The 18,064-nt window shown below is 42.3% G+C and overlaps 1 protein-coding gene across 2 annotated transcripts in view; it reads left to right on the plus strand.

Moving 5' to 3' along the window:
* The window catches only part of sgsm1a (small G protein signaling modulator 1a), an 87,662-nt gene that overhangs the window by 39,236 nt on the left and 30,362 nt on the right, over positions 1-18,064 (plus strand). For both annotated transcript variants that reach the window (XM_029762276.1, XM_029762277.1), the window contains exons 3-11: positions 172-247; positions 9,220-9,382; positions 9,642-9,794; positions 9,905-9,972; positions 10,087-10,232; positions 12,125-12,262; positions 12,636-12,760; positions 14,691-14,758; positions 15,024-15,187. In XM_029762276.1, the coding sequence (XP_029618136.1) occupies positions 172-247; positions 9,220-9,382; positions 9,642-9,794; positions 9,905-9,972; positions 10,087-10,232; positions 12,125-12,262; positions 12,636-12,760; positions 14,691-14,758; positions 15,024-15,187 (1,101 nt within the window). The remainder of the gene's footprint in view (positions 1-171; positions 248-9,219; positions 9,383-9,641; positions 9,795-9,904; positions 9,973-10,086; positions 10,233-12,124; positions 12,263-12,635; positions 12,761-14,690; positions 14,759-15,023; positions 15,188-18,064) is intronic.

Below are 18,064 nucleotides of genomic sequence, written 5' to 3' on the forward strand. Positions count from 1 at the left end.
ACGCACTCATCTCATTCTCTCTCACTCTTTCCCTTCCTCCTTCCCTCCACCCCTCCTATCTCTTACCAATGTTGAAAAAAATGCAGTAGAAACGGGTAAATCCTTTCCTCGTTTCCGTAGACTAGTGGTTTTATTCGAGAATGTCTGAGTGTCTCCCTCTGTCATTCACAGGTGAAGCAGATCATGGAGGAGGCTGTCACCAGGAAGTTTGTACATGAAGACAGCAGCCACATTGTCTCGTTTTGTGGTGAGTTTTGACTATTGGGACATATTTGTTCATTAATCACCTAAAAATAGAATCTTTGGTCATTGTGCCAATCAGAAGGAACAGGTCTCCTGTCGGACATGAGTCAGTCAGCTTCCATTGGCCAGGTGTTTTTTCAGACGTACACTGAGTGTACGAAACATTAAGAACACCTACTCTTTCCATGACATAGACTGACCAGGTGAAACCAGGTGAAAGCTATGATCCCTTATTGATGTCACTTGTTAAATCCACTTCAATCAGTGTAGATGAAGGGGAGGAGACAGATTAAAGAAGGATTTTTAAACCTTGAGACAATTGAGACATGGATTGTGTATGTTTACCATTCAGAGGGTGAATGGGAAAGACAAAAAATGTAAGTGTCTTTGAACAGGTATGGTAGTACATGCCAGGTGCACCGGTTTGTGTCAAGAACTGCAACCCTGCTGGGTTTTTCACGCTCAACAGTTTCCCGTGTGTATCAAGAATGGTCCACCTCCCAAAGGACATCCAGCCAACTTGACACAACTGTAGGAAGCATTAGAGTCAACACGGGCCAGCTTCCCTGTGGAACGCTTTCAACACCTTGTAGAGTCCATGCCCTGATGAATTGAGACTGTTCTGAAGGAGAAAGGGGGGGTGCAACTCAATTTTTGGAAGGTGTTCCTAATGTTTTATGTACTCAGTGTATATTTGGTATAAGAATAATATTGGTTTCCCATTTTCTGGTACCTTAAAATATGTCTATAAAACCTGGCATCGCAAAGAAAAACTGTCAGAATCACGTCATTGCAACCATTGCTGGGAAGCCTCTTTATGTAACAGCCAAGGAACAAGGTCGTCAAGCCCTGTGAAGAGTTTAGGTGATTTAACACTTTAGTACAAAAAGGCTTGTCGAAAGCATAAGGATAGGTGATAATGACAATCTGTTGCACTGCATTGGGGTGTGAAAGAATCATCTCACAGTCACTCAGAGATTCTGCACAGACTCTGACGTGGGGGAGGGTGGGTGACATGTTAGTCATCAAGCCTCACTGACATTCTACTGAGGTTCGCAGGCTATTTTATCAACTGATAAAAGTGGCAAAGGAAAATACCAAATCTGCATATCACGTCAACCTGTGGGTAGAACGTTTGAGCAGCTGCTAGCTGATAACTGTGAGATCCATCTTTAAGGAAAGGCTCTCCCTTCCCACAGCAACAGTAGAGTAGCTTGCCTTTTAACAGATCTGGAAGTAAGAGCTTTCCCTCGACCTCATGCACCGTGGTGGCTGTTAACTCCCCCTTGCATCCCCCCCATGGGCTCTCTGTGTTGTTGTGGCTCTTTTAATCCCACATATTCTACTATGCTCACGTTTTACACCAAGCTGTCACAATAGAGATGTGTCTATGCAGAGATCACAGGATGGACCGGTAGGGCGAGGGGTGGAGGAGAGGACTTGCTTGGGCAGGTCACCGGGGAGTAATTAGCCTTTATCATCATGGTCACATTTACAAGTCGCTGAGGCAGGAGCGCCTGGGAAAATGTCAAGCGTTAGCCGTTTGACTCGTGTCTTCTTCCTTTTCTCCTCACCAAAAGAGCTATTAGTCCTTTCACTGCTTTGACCGAGATAGTCAACAGTCATCCAATTGGTAATTAAGCTTAGTATTAAAGGTGTGGTCGTGACGTAGCCTGAGTCCGATCTGTTTCTGCTCTTTTGCCAACTCCATAAGGCACCCAGGGTAGTCGTGATTTTGGCACATTGAAGAATTCATATAAGCCGATATGGTGGTTGGCCATATTTAGAATGTGTTCATGTCATTGTGCTGAAATCTCCTGTGAGTGTAGCACTATACGAGCCGGTCCTCGTCAGTAGCAACACACACTGAGTCCCTTAATGTGTTCTGTTGCCACAGACACATGCTGATTAGGGGTCATTACTTCAGTAGCTGTGATTACCTTTTTTAATAAGGGTGCCTGTGTAGAAAGAGGACCGGGTCCAGCCACTCATTTCCTGTGACTGCTTAAACCACAGGGTATGTTTTGAGGCGATGAATATTGCTTTGGTTGCATCGTCCCCGGGTTATGTTGAGCCAAAGTGTCACAAAGCCACCCTCTGGAATATTGTTTTCAATTTTTGAATGTGTTTTCTAATAGCTGGAAAGAAAAGGGGCATCCTATTGAGACCTCTTGAGTTTTATTACAAATGATGCTCCTCTCTCCTGTAATCAAATCAAATCAAATGTATTTATATAGCCCTTCTTACATCAGCTGATATCTCAAAGTGCTGTACAGAAACCCAGCCTAAAACCCCAAACAGCAAGCAATGCAGGTGTAGAAGCACGGTGGCTAGGAAAAACTCCCTAGAAAGGCCAAAACGTAGGAAGAAACCTAGAGAGGAACCAGGCTATGAGGGGTGGCTGTGCACTCTTCTGGCTGTGCCGGGTGGAGATTATAATAGAACATGGCCAAGATGTTCAAATGTTCATAAATGACCAGCATGGTCAAATAATAATAATCACAGTTGTCGAGGGTGCAACAAGTCAGCACGTCAAGAGTAAATGTCAGTTGGCTTTTCATAGCCGATCATTGAGAGTATCTCTACCGCTCCTGCTGTCTCTAGAGAGTTGAAAACAGCAGATCTGGGACAGGTAGCACGTCCGGTGAACAGGTCAGGGTTCCATAGCCGCAGGCAGAACAGTTGAAACTGGAGCAGCAGCACGGCCAGGTGGACTGGGGACAGCAAGGAGTCATCATGTCAGGTAGTCCTGAGGCATGGTCCTAGGGCTCAGGTCCTCCAAGAGAGAGAAAGAAAGAAAGAGAGAATTAGAGAGAGCATACTTAAATTCACACAGGACACCGGATAAGACAGGATAAATACTCCAGATATAACAGACTGACCCTAGCCCCCTGACACATAAACTAATGCAGCATAAATACTGGAGGCTGAGACAGGAGGGGTCAGGAGACACTGTGGCCCCATCCGACGAGACCCCCGGACAGGGCCATACAGGAAGGATATAACCCCACCCACTTTGCCAAAGCACAGCCCCCACACCACTAGAGGGATATCTTCAACCACCAACTTACCATCCTGAGACAAGGCCGAGTATAGCCCACAAAGATCTCCGCCACGGCACAACCCAAGGGGGGGGCGCCAACCCAAACAGGAAGACCACGTCAGTGACTCAACCCACTCAAGTGACGCACCCCTCCTAGGGACGGCATGGAAGAACACCAATAAGCCAGTGACTCAGCTCCTGTAATAGGGTTAGAGGCAGAGAATCCCAGTGGGGAGAGGGGAACCGGCCAGGCAGAGACAGCAAGGGCGGTTCGTTGCTCCAGAGCCTTTCCGTTCACCTTCACACTCCTGGGCCAGACTACACTCAATCATAGGACCCACTGAAGAGATGAGTCTTCAGTAAAGACTTAAAGGTTGAGACCGAGTCTGCATCTCCCACATGGGTAGGCAGACCATTCCATAAAAATGGAGCTCTATAGGAGAAAGCCTTGCCTCCAGCTGTTGGCTTAGAAATTCTAGGGACAATTAGGAGGCCTGCGTCTTGTGACCGTAGGTATGTACGGCAGGACCAAATCGGAAAGATAGGTAGGAGCAAGCCCATGTAATGCTTTGTAGGTTAGCAGTAAAACCTTAACAGGAAGCCAGTGTAGGGAGGCTAGCATTGGAGTAATATGATCACATTTTTTGGTTCTAGTCAGGATTCTAGCAGCCGTATTTAGCACTAACTGAAGTTTATTTAGTGCTTTATCCGGGTAGCCGGAAAGTAGAGCATTGCAGTAGTCCAACCTAGAAGTAACAAAAGCATGGATTAATTTTTCTGCATCATTTGTGGACAGAAAGTTTCTGATTTTTGCAATGTTACGTAGATGGAAAAAAGCTGCCCTTGAAACAGTCTTGATATGTTCTTCAAAAGAGAGATCAGTGTCCAGAGTAACGCCAAGGTCCTTCACAGTTTTATTTGAGATGACTGTACAACCATCAAGATTAATTGTCAGATTCAACAGAAGATCTCTTTGTTTCTTGGGACCTAGAACAAGCATCTCTGTTTTGTCCAAGTTTAAAAGTAGAACGTTTGCTGCCATCCACTTCCTTATGTCTGAAACACAGGCTTCTAGCGAGGGCAATTTTGGGGCTTCACCATGTTTCATTGAAATGTACAGCTGTGTGTCATCCGCATAGCAGTGAAATTTAACATTATGTTTTCGAATGACATCCCCAAGAGGTAAAATATATATATAGTGAAAACAATAGTGGTCCTAAAACGGAACCTTGAGGAACACCGAAATTTACAGTTGATTTGTCAGAGGACAAACCATTCACAGAGACAAACTGATATCTTTCCGACAGATAAGATCTAAACCAGGCCAGAACTTGTCCGTGTAGACCAATTTGGGTTTCCAATCTCTCCAAAAGAATGTGGTGATCGATGGTATCAAAAGCAGCACTAAGATCTAGGAGCACGAGGACAGATGCAGAGCCTCAGTCTGACATCATTAAAAGGTCATTTACCACCTTCACAAGTGCAGTCTCAGTGCTATGATGGGTTCTAAAACCAGACTGAAGCGTTTCGTATACATTGTTTGTCTTCAGGAAGGCAGTGAGTTGCTGCGCAACAGCTTTTTAAAATTTTTTTGAGAGGAATGGAAGATTCGATATAGGCCGATTAGTTTTTTATATTTTCTGGGTCAAGGTTTGGCTTTTCCTTAATAATAAGGAAAAGACAACAGAGATAAAGAGAAAGGAAGAGAGAGAGAGTAGATTGTGTATACAGAACACTGCTCCAACATTATGATTACAAAGCTACTGAACAACTGGAAAATACAATAACAACTCTGATTACATGGTTTAATTTATTATTTGCAGATTTGTAAAAACTTTATAGTTGTTGCTATTTTTATACATGATAAGTTTCGTTATTCGGTGCAATAATGGACATGGTATGGTAATGATTTTCATATAGGCTATGTTATGAGAATACTGTACAGCCGGTGTGCTAAGTTGGTAAAAAAAAATACATCACAGGCTAACATTGTTTAGGAAGTCATGGTCAGGTTTTATTATCTCAATATCAAATCATTTTTGGTACCTTACTGTGATTGCTTTCAATTAAAATGGTAAAAAAGAAACCAACATTGCTTCTTAGCAAAGAGCAATTTCTCAAGCAATTGATTGATCAAAATGTTAAACGTGTATTATTCCATATATAGATACACCCTATGTTTGAATAAAATCAACTATATGTAGGCGACTTTGTCTGATGCTTTAAGCACTGCAATTAAAAATGAAGACACACAAAATACCCTAAATAGGGAGCCAGAGATCAATATAGCCTAACCAGAAGAAAAAAAAATGTTTCTTTTTTATTTAACTAGGCAAATCAGTTAAGAAATTCTTATTTACAATGATGGCCTACTCTGGCAATGCTGGGCCAATTGTGCACTACCCAATGGGACTCCCAATCACAGCCAGATGTGATACAGCCTGGTTTCGAACCAGGTACTATAGTGACACCTCTTGCACTGACATGCAGTGCCTTAGACCGCTGCACCACTCGGGAGCCCCGTAAGAAGTAATAATAAGGGATAAGAAGTAATCAGGTGGGCTTTTTTTATGACATGCCCACTGGATCAAAGCATGACATTTTTTCTTCTTTCATGCTGAGTGGTTATCGAAAGAGAGAGCTGGAAAGATTTTTCAACTAGGCTACGTTGTGGAGCTATTGTCATTCTCAATGGATGTGAAAACAGACTTTGTTTACTTGCTTTTTGATGTGAAGAAAAAAGTACTTTGAGAAGCTCCACGGTGATGGTGAGTTCAGTCAATCAGAAATAGTATCAGATCCCCAAATGGGCACATTTACAAGCCTACTAATGCGCGCAGGCCAGCTAGCCTAGGCCTAGTTCTATGTGTAATCCGGTGCGTGTCCTTACTCAAGATTGACAGGAGCGCTCCAAACAAAAGACAATGAAATATGAAATAATGAAATAAATAAATAAAAAATTCTCACTCTGCAAACAACATGCCCACTCCTACAATGACAACAGTAAGACTAATAATAATATATTGAATGCATTAACAGAAATTACTGTAACCAAACAAACGTTGTAGATGAGAAATGATGGTAATTAACGGTAAACTACTAGTGATATTAATCCTCCGCAATGGATTAGTTCACTCAGACAGGTGTGAATCAGACCGGTGTCTCGTGTACCATCATTTTGTTTTTAGATATTTGCTGCTGCTCGACCAAAAAAATCTTGATCGACCATACAATCGACCAGTGGACTAAATGGGGTCGACCCTATGGTCTACTGACTAATTTACGGCATGACGATGTCACCATGGACTAAAAGGGCATTATCATAATTTTCACAATATTATTCCAACCTCATAGTGTGGAAATTATATATAAAACATAGGGAAATCACGTTTTTGACTGCACTGGGCCTTTAACATGTATTTTTGTAGTCCTAAAAAAGACGCCTTTATCCTATTGTAATCTAGTTATTTGATGTGGCTTCAACCAGATAGCAATTACAATATAATGTCCTTTGCGAGAGAGAGAGAGAGAGAGAGAGAGAGAGAGACCTCTCTCTTCTGCTCTCTCACTCCCAGTGCTGAAGCTCTCCATCAGCAGGGGTTTCCATGACGACCACGGCCTTCCCCATGTGTGCAGAGCAACAGGATTAGTCCTGAGAGAGAGCTCAAATGTCAACACCGCTCAAGGCATGCCACATAGGCCTTATAGGAAGGTGTGTGTGTGTGTGTGTGTGTGTGTGCACTTGTATTTACTGCAAAGCTCACGTTTATGGATAACCTGTTAAAAATGATTGGCTTCTTTGACCCACTCAGAAGAGTCTCAAGCTGCAAAGCTTTGTCTGAACTGTCTATCATGCGGCTGAGACATAATTACACAGAAGTTACCCACTGGGCACAAACTGGTTGAATCAATGCTGTTTCAACATAATTTGTCATCCTATTGTGAAGTGGAGTCTACATGGAAAATACATTTGAATTAAAAAAAAACTTGTAACCAAAATTCTACATAGACAAACCTTGTAGAAAATATGCTGAATTTGTACCTTTAAAACAACATCAGATCTTCAATGTTAAATCCGCTATCAGAAAAAATGCTAATTGGGCAGCACTTCCTACTGGAGCATTGACCTATCTACAGCAAACTGTTGGTCTCCCATCCAGAGTTTTAACCACGCCCAGCTTAGCTATGCCATTTGTCACTGACTACTGCCAGTGTGCTATCGTGAGAATGATTGTTGGGAGATCTCCACTGAAAAACTAAATAGATTCACTGTTGCTATCGAAGTCATTCCAAAGGGTAGGTTTAACAGAGCAAATGAAATGTGACAATAGTTTATCACCCATAACATCAATGATGCTATTTAGGCCTGTATAGCATTTGTAAAGTCATCAACATTTATTGTTTTGAATTCAACAAAAAATAGACTATACAATTGGCCTAGGCAATGTTCCCTAGCGCAGTAGCCCAAGACTGCTGCGCAGCTCCTCTGGACTGCCGGTGCAGAAATATCAGCCCACAGAGAGATTGAACTTCACTCAAATTTCTAGAGCAGTGGTCACCAACCGGTCGATCGTGATCCAAGGCGTTCCTAGTCGACCGCCAAACATTTCTGTTAAAAATCCAACGATAAAGCCTTGTGTTCCTATTATTTTTTCTTTATTCGTCTCGGGCTGTTGGGCAGGTAGGCGAACTGTTGTGATTTTGAACCATTTCATGTGTCTGAAGGTACAAACTCTGCCTTCCCGGCGGGCCCAGAGAGCAAATCAAGTGCACTATAGGCCTACCACTGGCCAATCGGATGGATCAGATGACCGTGTACGCAGTAAGGTAGCAGGCATAAAGAAAGATACAGAAAAGTTGATACTGTGAGATTTTAAAACGTTTAAAACCATGACTAGAGAGAGACTGTCAACGAATACAGCAAAGAGCTGCTGTTTCTATGAGTGAGTTCATGTTTAAGTTCTTACTCAGCACTGTCAACACTTTGTATTCAACACTTTTATAAGCCATAAAATGCGCTTTCTTCCTATTTCTTTGAAAAGCAAGTCAGGTAAAGAGATTTTTTTCTGTTAAAGGGGCAGTTTTGTATTTTGAGACAGGCTTGAATAAGCGGCCAATAGGCAGAGGGTAGCATAATTTGTTTGATTCTCTGTAATAATGATATGGGAATAATAATGCATTTTATTACGTAAAGTGGTTTCATGCATCAAACAACAAAACAACATTTTCAGTCACCTCCTTTTCTGAAGGACAAGTGGATAAACAGGTTCACCTTTTCTCAAAAGTCTCATGGATTGTAGGTCTACATTGAACAACACACATTGGCTGCTACTGTAGGCTGAATGATAGAACAGCTATTTCCATGTTAAAATGTTATGGGATGCATTTTCTACATGGTTTTTGATGGTAGGCCACTCTGGTAGGCCTACATTATGATCAAATAGTCACAGTAGCCTACTTGGCCACTGTTAAAACTGTAACTTAAAGCGGCTACAGCCTCAGTGTTCACAGTAAACGCACGCTGGAAGATGCACAGAATTTTCAAAACAATCAAGTTTGCCCTCAGCAGACCTGAAATTTGCTCAGAGCTAAAAAAAAACAAAAAAACGAGTGGGAACATTGGGTCTAGGGTTTCAACCTCTGATTTAGTAGGATATTTGAAGGAGATTTATCTTCTGCTTGGATAACTCCATCTGTACTATCGACTTAGTCTGGCTTTAATTCCAGTTTGTCTACCACCAAACACAATTCAATATCACTTATTACAATAAATATCCTACTAAATTGTCGACAAGTTAACAAATAATAAAAGTAAATGAAAATGCAGAACATAAAGTATTCTTCATGATGACAAGGTTCAGTGAACTCTCCTGTGGTGCTTCCCATCAATCTTTAGAAGTTACTATTATTTGTGTGTGTGTGTGTCTACACAGCTGCGGTGGAGGCTTGCGTTCTACATGGGCTTAAGCGGCGAGCGGCGGGATTCCTGCGTAGCAATAAAATAGCAGCGCTCTTCATGAAGGTGGGGAAGAGCTTCGCCCCGGCAGAGGAGCTGTGCAGGAAGGCTCAGGAGTTGGAACAGATCATCGAGAGCAAGTGAGAGCACACACACACACACACACACACACACACACACACACACACACACACACACACACGCCACTGGATCCCTGTACAGACAGACCGTAGCACTCAAAATCAAAGAGCTGTTACTGTATAGTACTGCTAACAAGTCCTTGTCACGATCTCTGTCATACGGCACCCATCTACTCACACATATTTATAGTTTACTGATGCAACAAAGGTGCAACATACTGTAATACAAAGGAAACTGCTGGGTTCCTCCTTCCCTCAGACGGACCCAAAGCATGCCCAACCAGGACAGCGTACGGAGACTGCCCAGGCTGTCGAGCCTCAGCCCGCAGGTGGTCAGAAATCTTTGGATCCGCACGGCCCTCTTCCAGAAGGTGCTGGACAAGATCGTGCTCTACCTCGTGGAGAACAGCAGGTGAGTCATATTGGGGGGGGGGGCATGGAAATGGCATGGTCACCTGCAAGGAGGAGGAAATTCAAATGCAGAAATTCATGGCTCACCTCCATCACATCTTTATGTTCCAGTAAATTCTACGAAAAAGAGGCCATTCTGATGGATCCGGTGGACGGACCCATTCTGGCCTCTTTGTTAGGTAACATTGTTAAGCTTTTATTCACATACATCTCATCTCAGACATTATATCAGTGTAGGGAAGGGGATTCTCCTCACATGCATCTTTTCATGCCATTGTTCTGTACTCTGGCAGTGGGGCCCTGTGCCTTGGAGTACACGAAGATGAAAACGGCAGACCACTTCTGGACAGACCCCTCAGCAGACGAGCTGGTCCAGAGACACCGCATCCACAGTGGTCACTGTAGACAGGACTCCCCCACCAAGAGGCCTGCCCTTTGTGTAAGGTTCCTGGGAAGGGTAGGGGTCTGAATCTCATCCAACAAGTCTACCAAACTCCCCCAAATAGGATTGGCCATGAGCACATTATCCCATATACATTGCTTTATTGATTATTTCACAACTTTGTTTTGCTGACACTGTACACAATAGCTCAGTTAGCGGGGATATCAGTGACCAATCCTGTCATTGAAGCCTTCCTCAGCTTCTCTCTTTCAGTAGAAGAAAGACCTGCTGTTGTCAATGCATTAAGGAGCACAGTGCGTCCCGTGGGAGAGGACAAGAGTGTATTTTCATATTGTCAATGACCCCTGCAACTAGAAACATCTCGCCACGTATCCCACTCCCATGCTACGTTGACAATGGAGAGTTGCCTATTGCAGCATTGTATCCTTTTTACCCCAGAGGCAAATGTAATGGGCTTTGTCAACACAAACAAAGTGGCGAGATGGTTTCCCATTTAGTTTTTCTTCATGCAAGCAAATGCAAGTGTAGCAACCTGACTCAAATACAGGGCTTAAAGGGTTCTTACAGAGCTGAATAAGTTTAATCGTCGCTAATTCATTCTCAGTGGATAATTTTTGTGGTAAATAGTACCAAACAAACTAAATGCGCAATATTTTTTTATTTAACTAGGCAAGTCAGTTAAGAACAAATTCTTATTTACAATGACAGCCTAGAAACAGTGGATTAACTGCCTTGTACAGAACGACAGATTTGACTTCGTCAACTCAGGGATTTGAGCTAGCAACCTTTCGGTTGCTAGCCCAACGCTCTAACCACTAGGCTACCTGCCGCCCCAATATGGCACAATACATACATTTTGTACCATTGATGTGTAGGGTGTCCAATCAAAAACGCATATTTTGACCAATGGATAAAATTATATATTAATTGTGTAGATAATCCTCTAAGAAAATGAATGGTCCAAACCTCATGTCTCTATCATACCCCGTTCAAAAGGTATATGAGTTTTTACCCTGGTAGGATGGTCAAAATTAGGGTGACTAAGTTAGAGGCCAGAGGAAAAAAGTTTTAAAAAATCTGTGAAAAATCTGTGAAATAGCATCCCGTCAGCAAGGCTGGATGCTGTGCGAGAATTTAGTCTACCTGTGAGGCTCACCATTGAACTCGTCATCTTTCTTCTCAAATCCAGAGGACATAAAACAATCTAGAGTTAAGATAGATATCGATTGAGATATTAAATGCAGCATTTTCATATTTTACTATACGCTGTTCATATTAAAGGGATACTTTGGGATTTTGGCAATGAGGCCCATTTTATCTACTTTCCCAGAGTCAGTTGAACTCGTGGATACCATTTTTATATCTGCATGCAGTTTGAAGGAAGTTGCTAACTAGCGTTTGTGCAATGCACTAATGCTAGTTAGCATTGGCTCGCAAAACTACCTCCAACTTCCTTAATACTGGACATAAAAATGGTATCCATGAGTTCATCTGACTCTGGGGAAGTAGATAAAGGGCCTCCTTGCCAAAATCCCGAAGTATCGATTTAATGCGAAGTTCCTGTTCCTTTTCACAAAAACAAGCGTATCTCTGTGAAATGTCAACGGAGCACTGAGCGTACCACAAGCTTTTTATTTCCAAAGCCTTTTACACTTAATTCATGCTAATTTTGCTATTTGTGACCCACGGAAACAACTTGGAAGATGACAACAAAATGTAAAATCCCAAAAAGTTTCACTGCAACCCTCTGTCAACAGAGATCGGTGCTTATTAGCGGATTTATTAGATTACAAATATATAAGGAAGTGAAATGTCATCACCAAAGCACGTTTTCCCCTACAAACTAATTGGCCAATATAGGGAAGCTGGATGGGTGGATGGATGGAGTGGAATGGGGGTAAAAACATACACATTGTCTGCGTTTCCAGATCCAGAAGAGGCATTCTAGTAGCAGCATTGAGGAGCGGCCTTCCCCCTCACCCTCAGCCCGGGACTATGTGGAGTCACTGCACCAGAACAACAGAGCCACCCTGCTGTTTGGAAAGAACAACGTGCTGGTGCAGCCGGTAAACATTTTATCCTTCTCCCATCTCTACGAGTGTTCTACGTAATGTACAAATAAGAAATGAGCATCTCTAGATATGCTCAGAGCCATATAAAGTATGTAGAGAGATTGGTCATATTGTCGTTGCTGTGGAAGATGATCTGTCAGTGCCCAGACTCCTCCGTATTTATGATGGCTTTCGGAAACTCAAATATTCAGTGAAAGCGAGCATACCAGTTGTTAACACCACAAAACAGTAGACCCATTTGGAGACACATTTGTAATGCCAATCTGTAAAAAAAAAAAAAATGTTAAACCGTAAAAGTGTCAAACATTTCTTCATAGTTCACTATAGAAAACAGATCGTCAAACTAATAGCCTTCTTGCTGTTACAGAGGGATGACATGGAGGCTATCCCAGGATACCTCTCTCTCCACCAGACCGCCGACATCATGACGCTGAAGTGGACGCCCAATCAGCTGATGAACGGCTCTGTGGGAGACCTGGACTATGAGCACAGGTGTGGAGAGCAATTCACTAACGATCATGTTTCTTATTTATGTACGTCAAGATGGCACAACAGAGCGATGACATGCACCACCTGTGGGTTGTAGTTATTGTCTACAATTGGTGCAGCAGCTCAGTGTCACTAAATCATGCAGTGTGTCTGTCTGAGTGAGTGAGACTCAGGAGGGCTCTGTGTCTTGGGGTCAACTCTGGAGAGGGGGATATGATGAGGGTTGCTTTCAGGGGCAAAAGGGGAACTGTTTTGATGGGGAAATGTTCATGCATATTTCAAGTCAACCAGTCATGTTATTTTAGTGACTGTGGTTCTTAGGCCGTAATGTTTGTGGCTGTATTAACCTTTTCACACGTGAGTTCCACAATCTCTTAACGGTCGCCCCCAGCGCAAGTTTTTTATTTTATGCGCGTGATGTCAGAATGCATTCACTGTTCCAAAATGTGATTGTTACGCCACATGACAGTTAACCCACGCTGCCCTCAAACCAAGGCCCGCTGCCTGCTAATTATCTATAGGCTATGTTTCAACTTGTCAATTATATTTTAACATGTTTTATTTTCTGACAACAGTTTGAATTGAGGTGTGTTCCGCCTCCTCATTAATTCACATAGACGTAGCCCATTTCGCTGTTGTGGACAATTTACGTTTGAGGCGTTACTGAGCTAGACAAACTTCTCTCTTTTGACGAGAGCCCAAGCACAAACTCTTTCCATCTGGCGCCCGCATTGCCTTCACTACTAATAATATGTGTGTGGATATGTGGGTGTTCCTATCAACGTTAAGTGCCTTATTACGTTATCTTTATAGTTTATGTATATCGTGTTGTCGTTTCTACTGTAGCACACTGTATGTATGGAGCATAAAGTATTTACTGTTTTCTTCACGTTTTCAAGTACTAGTGACAAATCATGCATTCCGATTCTTGCATAGATTGTAATGGACACATATGATGTCTGTAAAATACTTTTTGGAAGGTTGTACTGATTATGATAAGCTTATGCTAAGCTAATTACCAGCTATGTGTAGCACCATATTTGTTGACATGCAATGCATTCTGGTTGTCACGTAAATGTCTGTCAGACCAAAGATGTTATAACAAAACGAAGTGAAAGGATGGTTCACTTGTATTTCGAGTAAAGTGAATGACGGAAATGAATGATGGTAGACAACACACCCCCTTCAACATGCATACTGTAAATAGACCCAACTCATCTCGTAACCTCTTTTTCTTTGGTTAACGCAAAAAAAACTAACATGGCGGTGTGCACAAACTACGCATCGCACGATAACTTTCGATTTTTAATCAATTATTTCGATCACTGGTGAGGTCACCCATGATGTGATGAATTGTAAATAGTTATTGCTATTAGCTAATTCATATAATGTAGCCTACATTTTCCAGTTTGGATGAGAATCGTGTGATACTGTTGCTACTGCTATGAATGTCTGAACATTGCATCCAAAAATAAACTGCTCACATTGAGGACATAACGTTGTAAAGATGTTTCTGTGAAAAAACAGTGTGGCCAGATCAAACGCTGACTGTTGCGTCATTCGTAACTAGACGTTCTAAAGAAGTGTTCTAATCACAGCGGTTTGAGCGTACTCTGCAGGGACCACTGTAGAATGGTCACACCTGTGTGTTCGTACGTGTCAAAGCGTTAAAGAACATGTAAAACACACGTCTGGTTCTTAGCCCCCCATTCTCAATGTACAATAAAATGCCCCTCACTCCACTTACTTATGCAAAATACTGAACCCCAACTTAAATCGTTTCTACATTCAGTAACACCAATCATATTCAGAGTTTTACACACACCAAGAGTAATACAAAACACATATCCCTTTGGCTAACTTTGTTGTTCAGCTCATTGTGGCAAGGTGAGTGATGTCTCAATAACCCCGGCTTTGATTCCATCTCTTTCAGTGTGTACTGGGATTACGCTATGACCATCCGTCTGGAGGAAATTGTTTATTTGCACTGTCATCAGCAGGGTAGGTTCACCAGCAGAGGCTAGTGGAGGGAAACATTCAGAGGACAGGCTCATTGTAATGTCTGGAATGTAATTGGCGTGTCTTTTATGGAGCTAGTCTGCTAGCTACTGATATCAACAACAGCTAGTTTTGGTTCATTTATAAAGTTGTTCATATCCTTACAATGGATAATCCATTTGCACAGTTTCTTCATAATGATTTTCCCATTACAAACTGTAATAATAGGTTTAAAAGGTCCATAAAAGGTATAATATTGTCTCTGCAGTGGACAGCGGGGGCACGGTGGTGCTGGTGAGCCAGGACGGCATCCAGAGACCCCCACTGCGCTTCCCTAGAGGGGGGCATCTGCTCCAGTTCCTCTCCTGCCTGGAGAATGGCCTCTTGCCCCATGGCCAGCTGGATCCTCCGCTCTGGTCCCAGAGAGGAAAGGTCAGCCCTGGATGTCTACTCACAAGGGACTATCTGAGGGGTGACACATGGGGGGATGCTCTGTTTAGTCATCCATCAGTTCAATATGTGAATGGGGGATCCCTGACAGAGCCAAATATTATTTAATTTAATTGTTCCATTTTTTGGGGGGGGGGGGGGCAAATATTGTGTTATTTTGGAACATGCACATCAATGATTTATATATGTATATGTACTGTATATAGACTTGACTGATAGGGGGGCGCAGTATTGAAGCCACCGTGACTCCATCTTTGCACTCTCCCACTATTGTCAAATATATTTTTAAAGCTATAGAAATGCATTTATTAATGTCTACATTCGTTTTTACAACATTTATTCTATTACAGACACCTTAATGCATTCTTTTAAATTATATTATGTGAACTAAACATACGAATGTTAATATTTTTCAAAAATCCTTAATGTTACTGTCCTCACTAAAACATAAAATACATAAATACATGTACTTTTGTCAGTTAAACATTGAATTGAAATACTGTCGAATTCCATTCATTCCTATGGAGGACTGCTCCTACTGGGGAGTACCAATATGGCTGACCGGTGGCTTCAAAGCCTCTCAATGGCCAATACATAGCATCAGCAATCCAGGGTTTATACACTCCTTGCATAGATGTCACATTTTTGCTGCCTTAAAATTAAATCTAAAAAGGGATCAAATTTGATATTTTTCCTACAGATCTACACAACCTGATCCACATGTTCAAAGTGAAAGAAAAAGTATAGAACATTATAGAAGTACAGAAAAAAGTTTTCCTCTAGCTTTTTACCTGGGCTTTGCTCTTTTCATATTTATTTTGATCCTGACTAACTCCTGATGTCCCTACCGGTGAGAAGCGTACCTATCACAAGATGCTGCCACCACAATGCTTAAGAATATACACTGTGATGTGCTTTATTGGATTTGTCCCAAACCTGCAGTTTTTATTTTAAGCCGAAAGGTTAATTTATTTGCCATGATGTCTTCCAGTATTACTTAAGGGCCTTTTCGCAAACATAATGGATGACTTGAAATATATATTTTTAACACAGGCTTCCTTCTTTTCACTTCTTTTCACAAAAAATCCAGTAATGTGAAGTGAATGCAATGTTGTTGATCCCTTTTATATTTTCAAGTATTGTGGGGGCAGCATCATGTTTGGGGTATGCTTGTCACCGGCAGGGGCAAGGGAGTTTGTCAGGATCAAAATAATGTGAAAGGAGCAAAGCCAAGGTTTAAAGCTAGAGTTATGTATTCAGTCTCCTGAATACATAACCCTGGGATATAATTACATTTTTCAGCAGGACAATCCCCCCCCCCCCCCCCCCCCCCCAAATGATGCCAAAGACACCAGAATGGCTTTCCAAGAGGTGTTGAGTGTTCCTGAGGGGTCCAGTCTCAGTCCTGACATTTAAACTTCTTGAAAATCCGAGACAAGTTTTGAATATTGCTGTCCATTAATGATTCCCAACCGAATTTACCGATATTGAGCAATTTTTACAAAACAGTGCATCTGGAAAGTATTCAGACCCCTTGACTTCCACATGTTGTTACGTTACAGCCTTATTCTAAAATTGATTAAATAGTTTTTTTCCCTCTCATCAATCTACACACAATACCCCATAATGACAAAGCAGTATTCAGACCCTTTACTCAGTACTTTGTTGAAACAACTTTGGCAGCGATTACAGCCTTGAGTCTTCTTGGGTATGACGCTACAAGCTTGGCACACCTGTATTTGAGTAGTTTCTACCATTCTTCTCTGCAGATCCTCTCCAACTCTGTCAGGTTGGATGGGGAGCGTCACTGCACAGCTATTTTCAGGTCTCTCCAGAGATGTTTGATCGGGTTCAAGTCTGGGCTCTGGCTGGGCCACCAAAGAACATTCAGAGACTTTTCCTGAAGCCACTACTGCTTTTTCTTGGCTGTGTGCTTAGGATCATTGTCCATTTGGAAGGTGAACCTTCTCCCCAGTCCAAGGTCCTGAGCATTTTGGAGCAGGTTTTCATCAAGGATCTCTCTGTACTTTGCTGCGTTCAACTTTCCTCGATCCTGACTAGTCTCTCAGTCCCTGCTGCTTAAAAACATTGCCACAGCATGATGCTGCCACCACCATGCTACACCGTAGGGATGGTGCCAGGTTTCCTCCAGATGTGACACTTGGCATTCAGGCCAAAGAGTTCAAACTTGGTTTCATCAGATCAGAGAATCTTGTTTCTAATAGTCTGAGAGTCCTTTAGGTGCCTTTTGGCAAACTCCAAGCAGACTGTCATGTGCCTTTTACTGAGGAGTGGCTTCCATCTGGCCACTCTACCATAAAGGCCTGATTGGTGGAGTGCTGCAGAGATGGTTGTACTTCTGGAAGGTTCTTCCATTTCCACAGAGGAACTCTCTGGAGCTCTGTCAGAGTGACCATTGGCTTCTTGGTCACCTCCCTGACCAAGGCCCTTCTCCCCCGATTGCTCAGTTTGGCCGGGCGGCCAGCTCTAGGAAGAGTCTTGGTGGTTCCAAATGTTTCCATTTAAGAATGCTGCAGATTTTTTTTTGTTACCCTTCCCCAGATCTGTGCCTCGACACAATCCTGTCTCTGAGCTCTACGGACAATTCCTTTGACCTCATGGCTTGGTTTTTGCTCTGACATGCACTGTCAACTGTGGGACCTTATATAGATGTGTGTGTCTTTCGAAATCATGTCCAATCAATGGAGTCAAGTTGTAGAAACATCTCAAGGATGATCAATGGAAACAGGATGCACCTGAGCTCAATTTTGAGTCTCATAGGAAAAGGTCTGAATTACTTTATTTTTAATACATCTGCAAACATTTCTAAAAGTATTGTTTGTAGATTGAGGAGTAAAA

The sequence above is a fragment of the Salmo trutta genome, chromosome 9, assembly GCF_901001165.1.
Source record: "Salmo trutta chromosome 9, fSalTru1.1, whole genome shotgun sequence".
NCBI classification, from domain to species: domain Eukaryota; kingdom Metazoa; phylum Chordata; class Actinopteri; order Salmoniformes; family Salmonidae; genus Salmo; species Salmo trutta.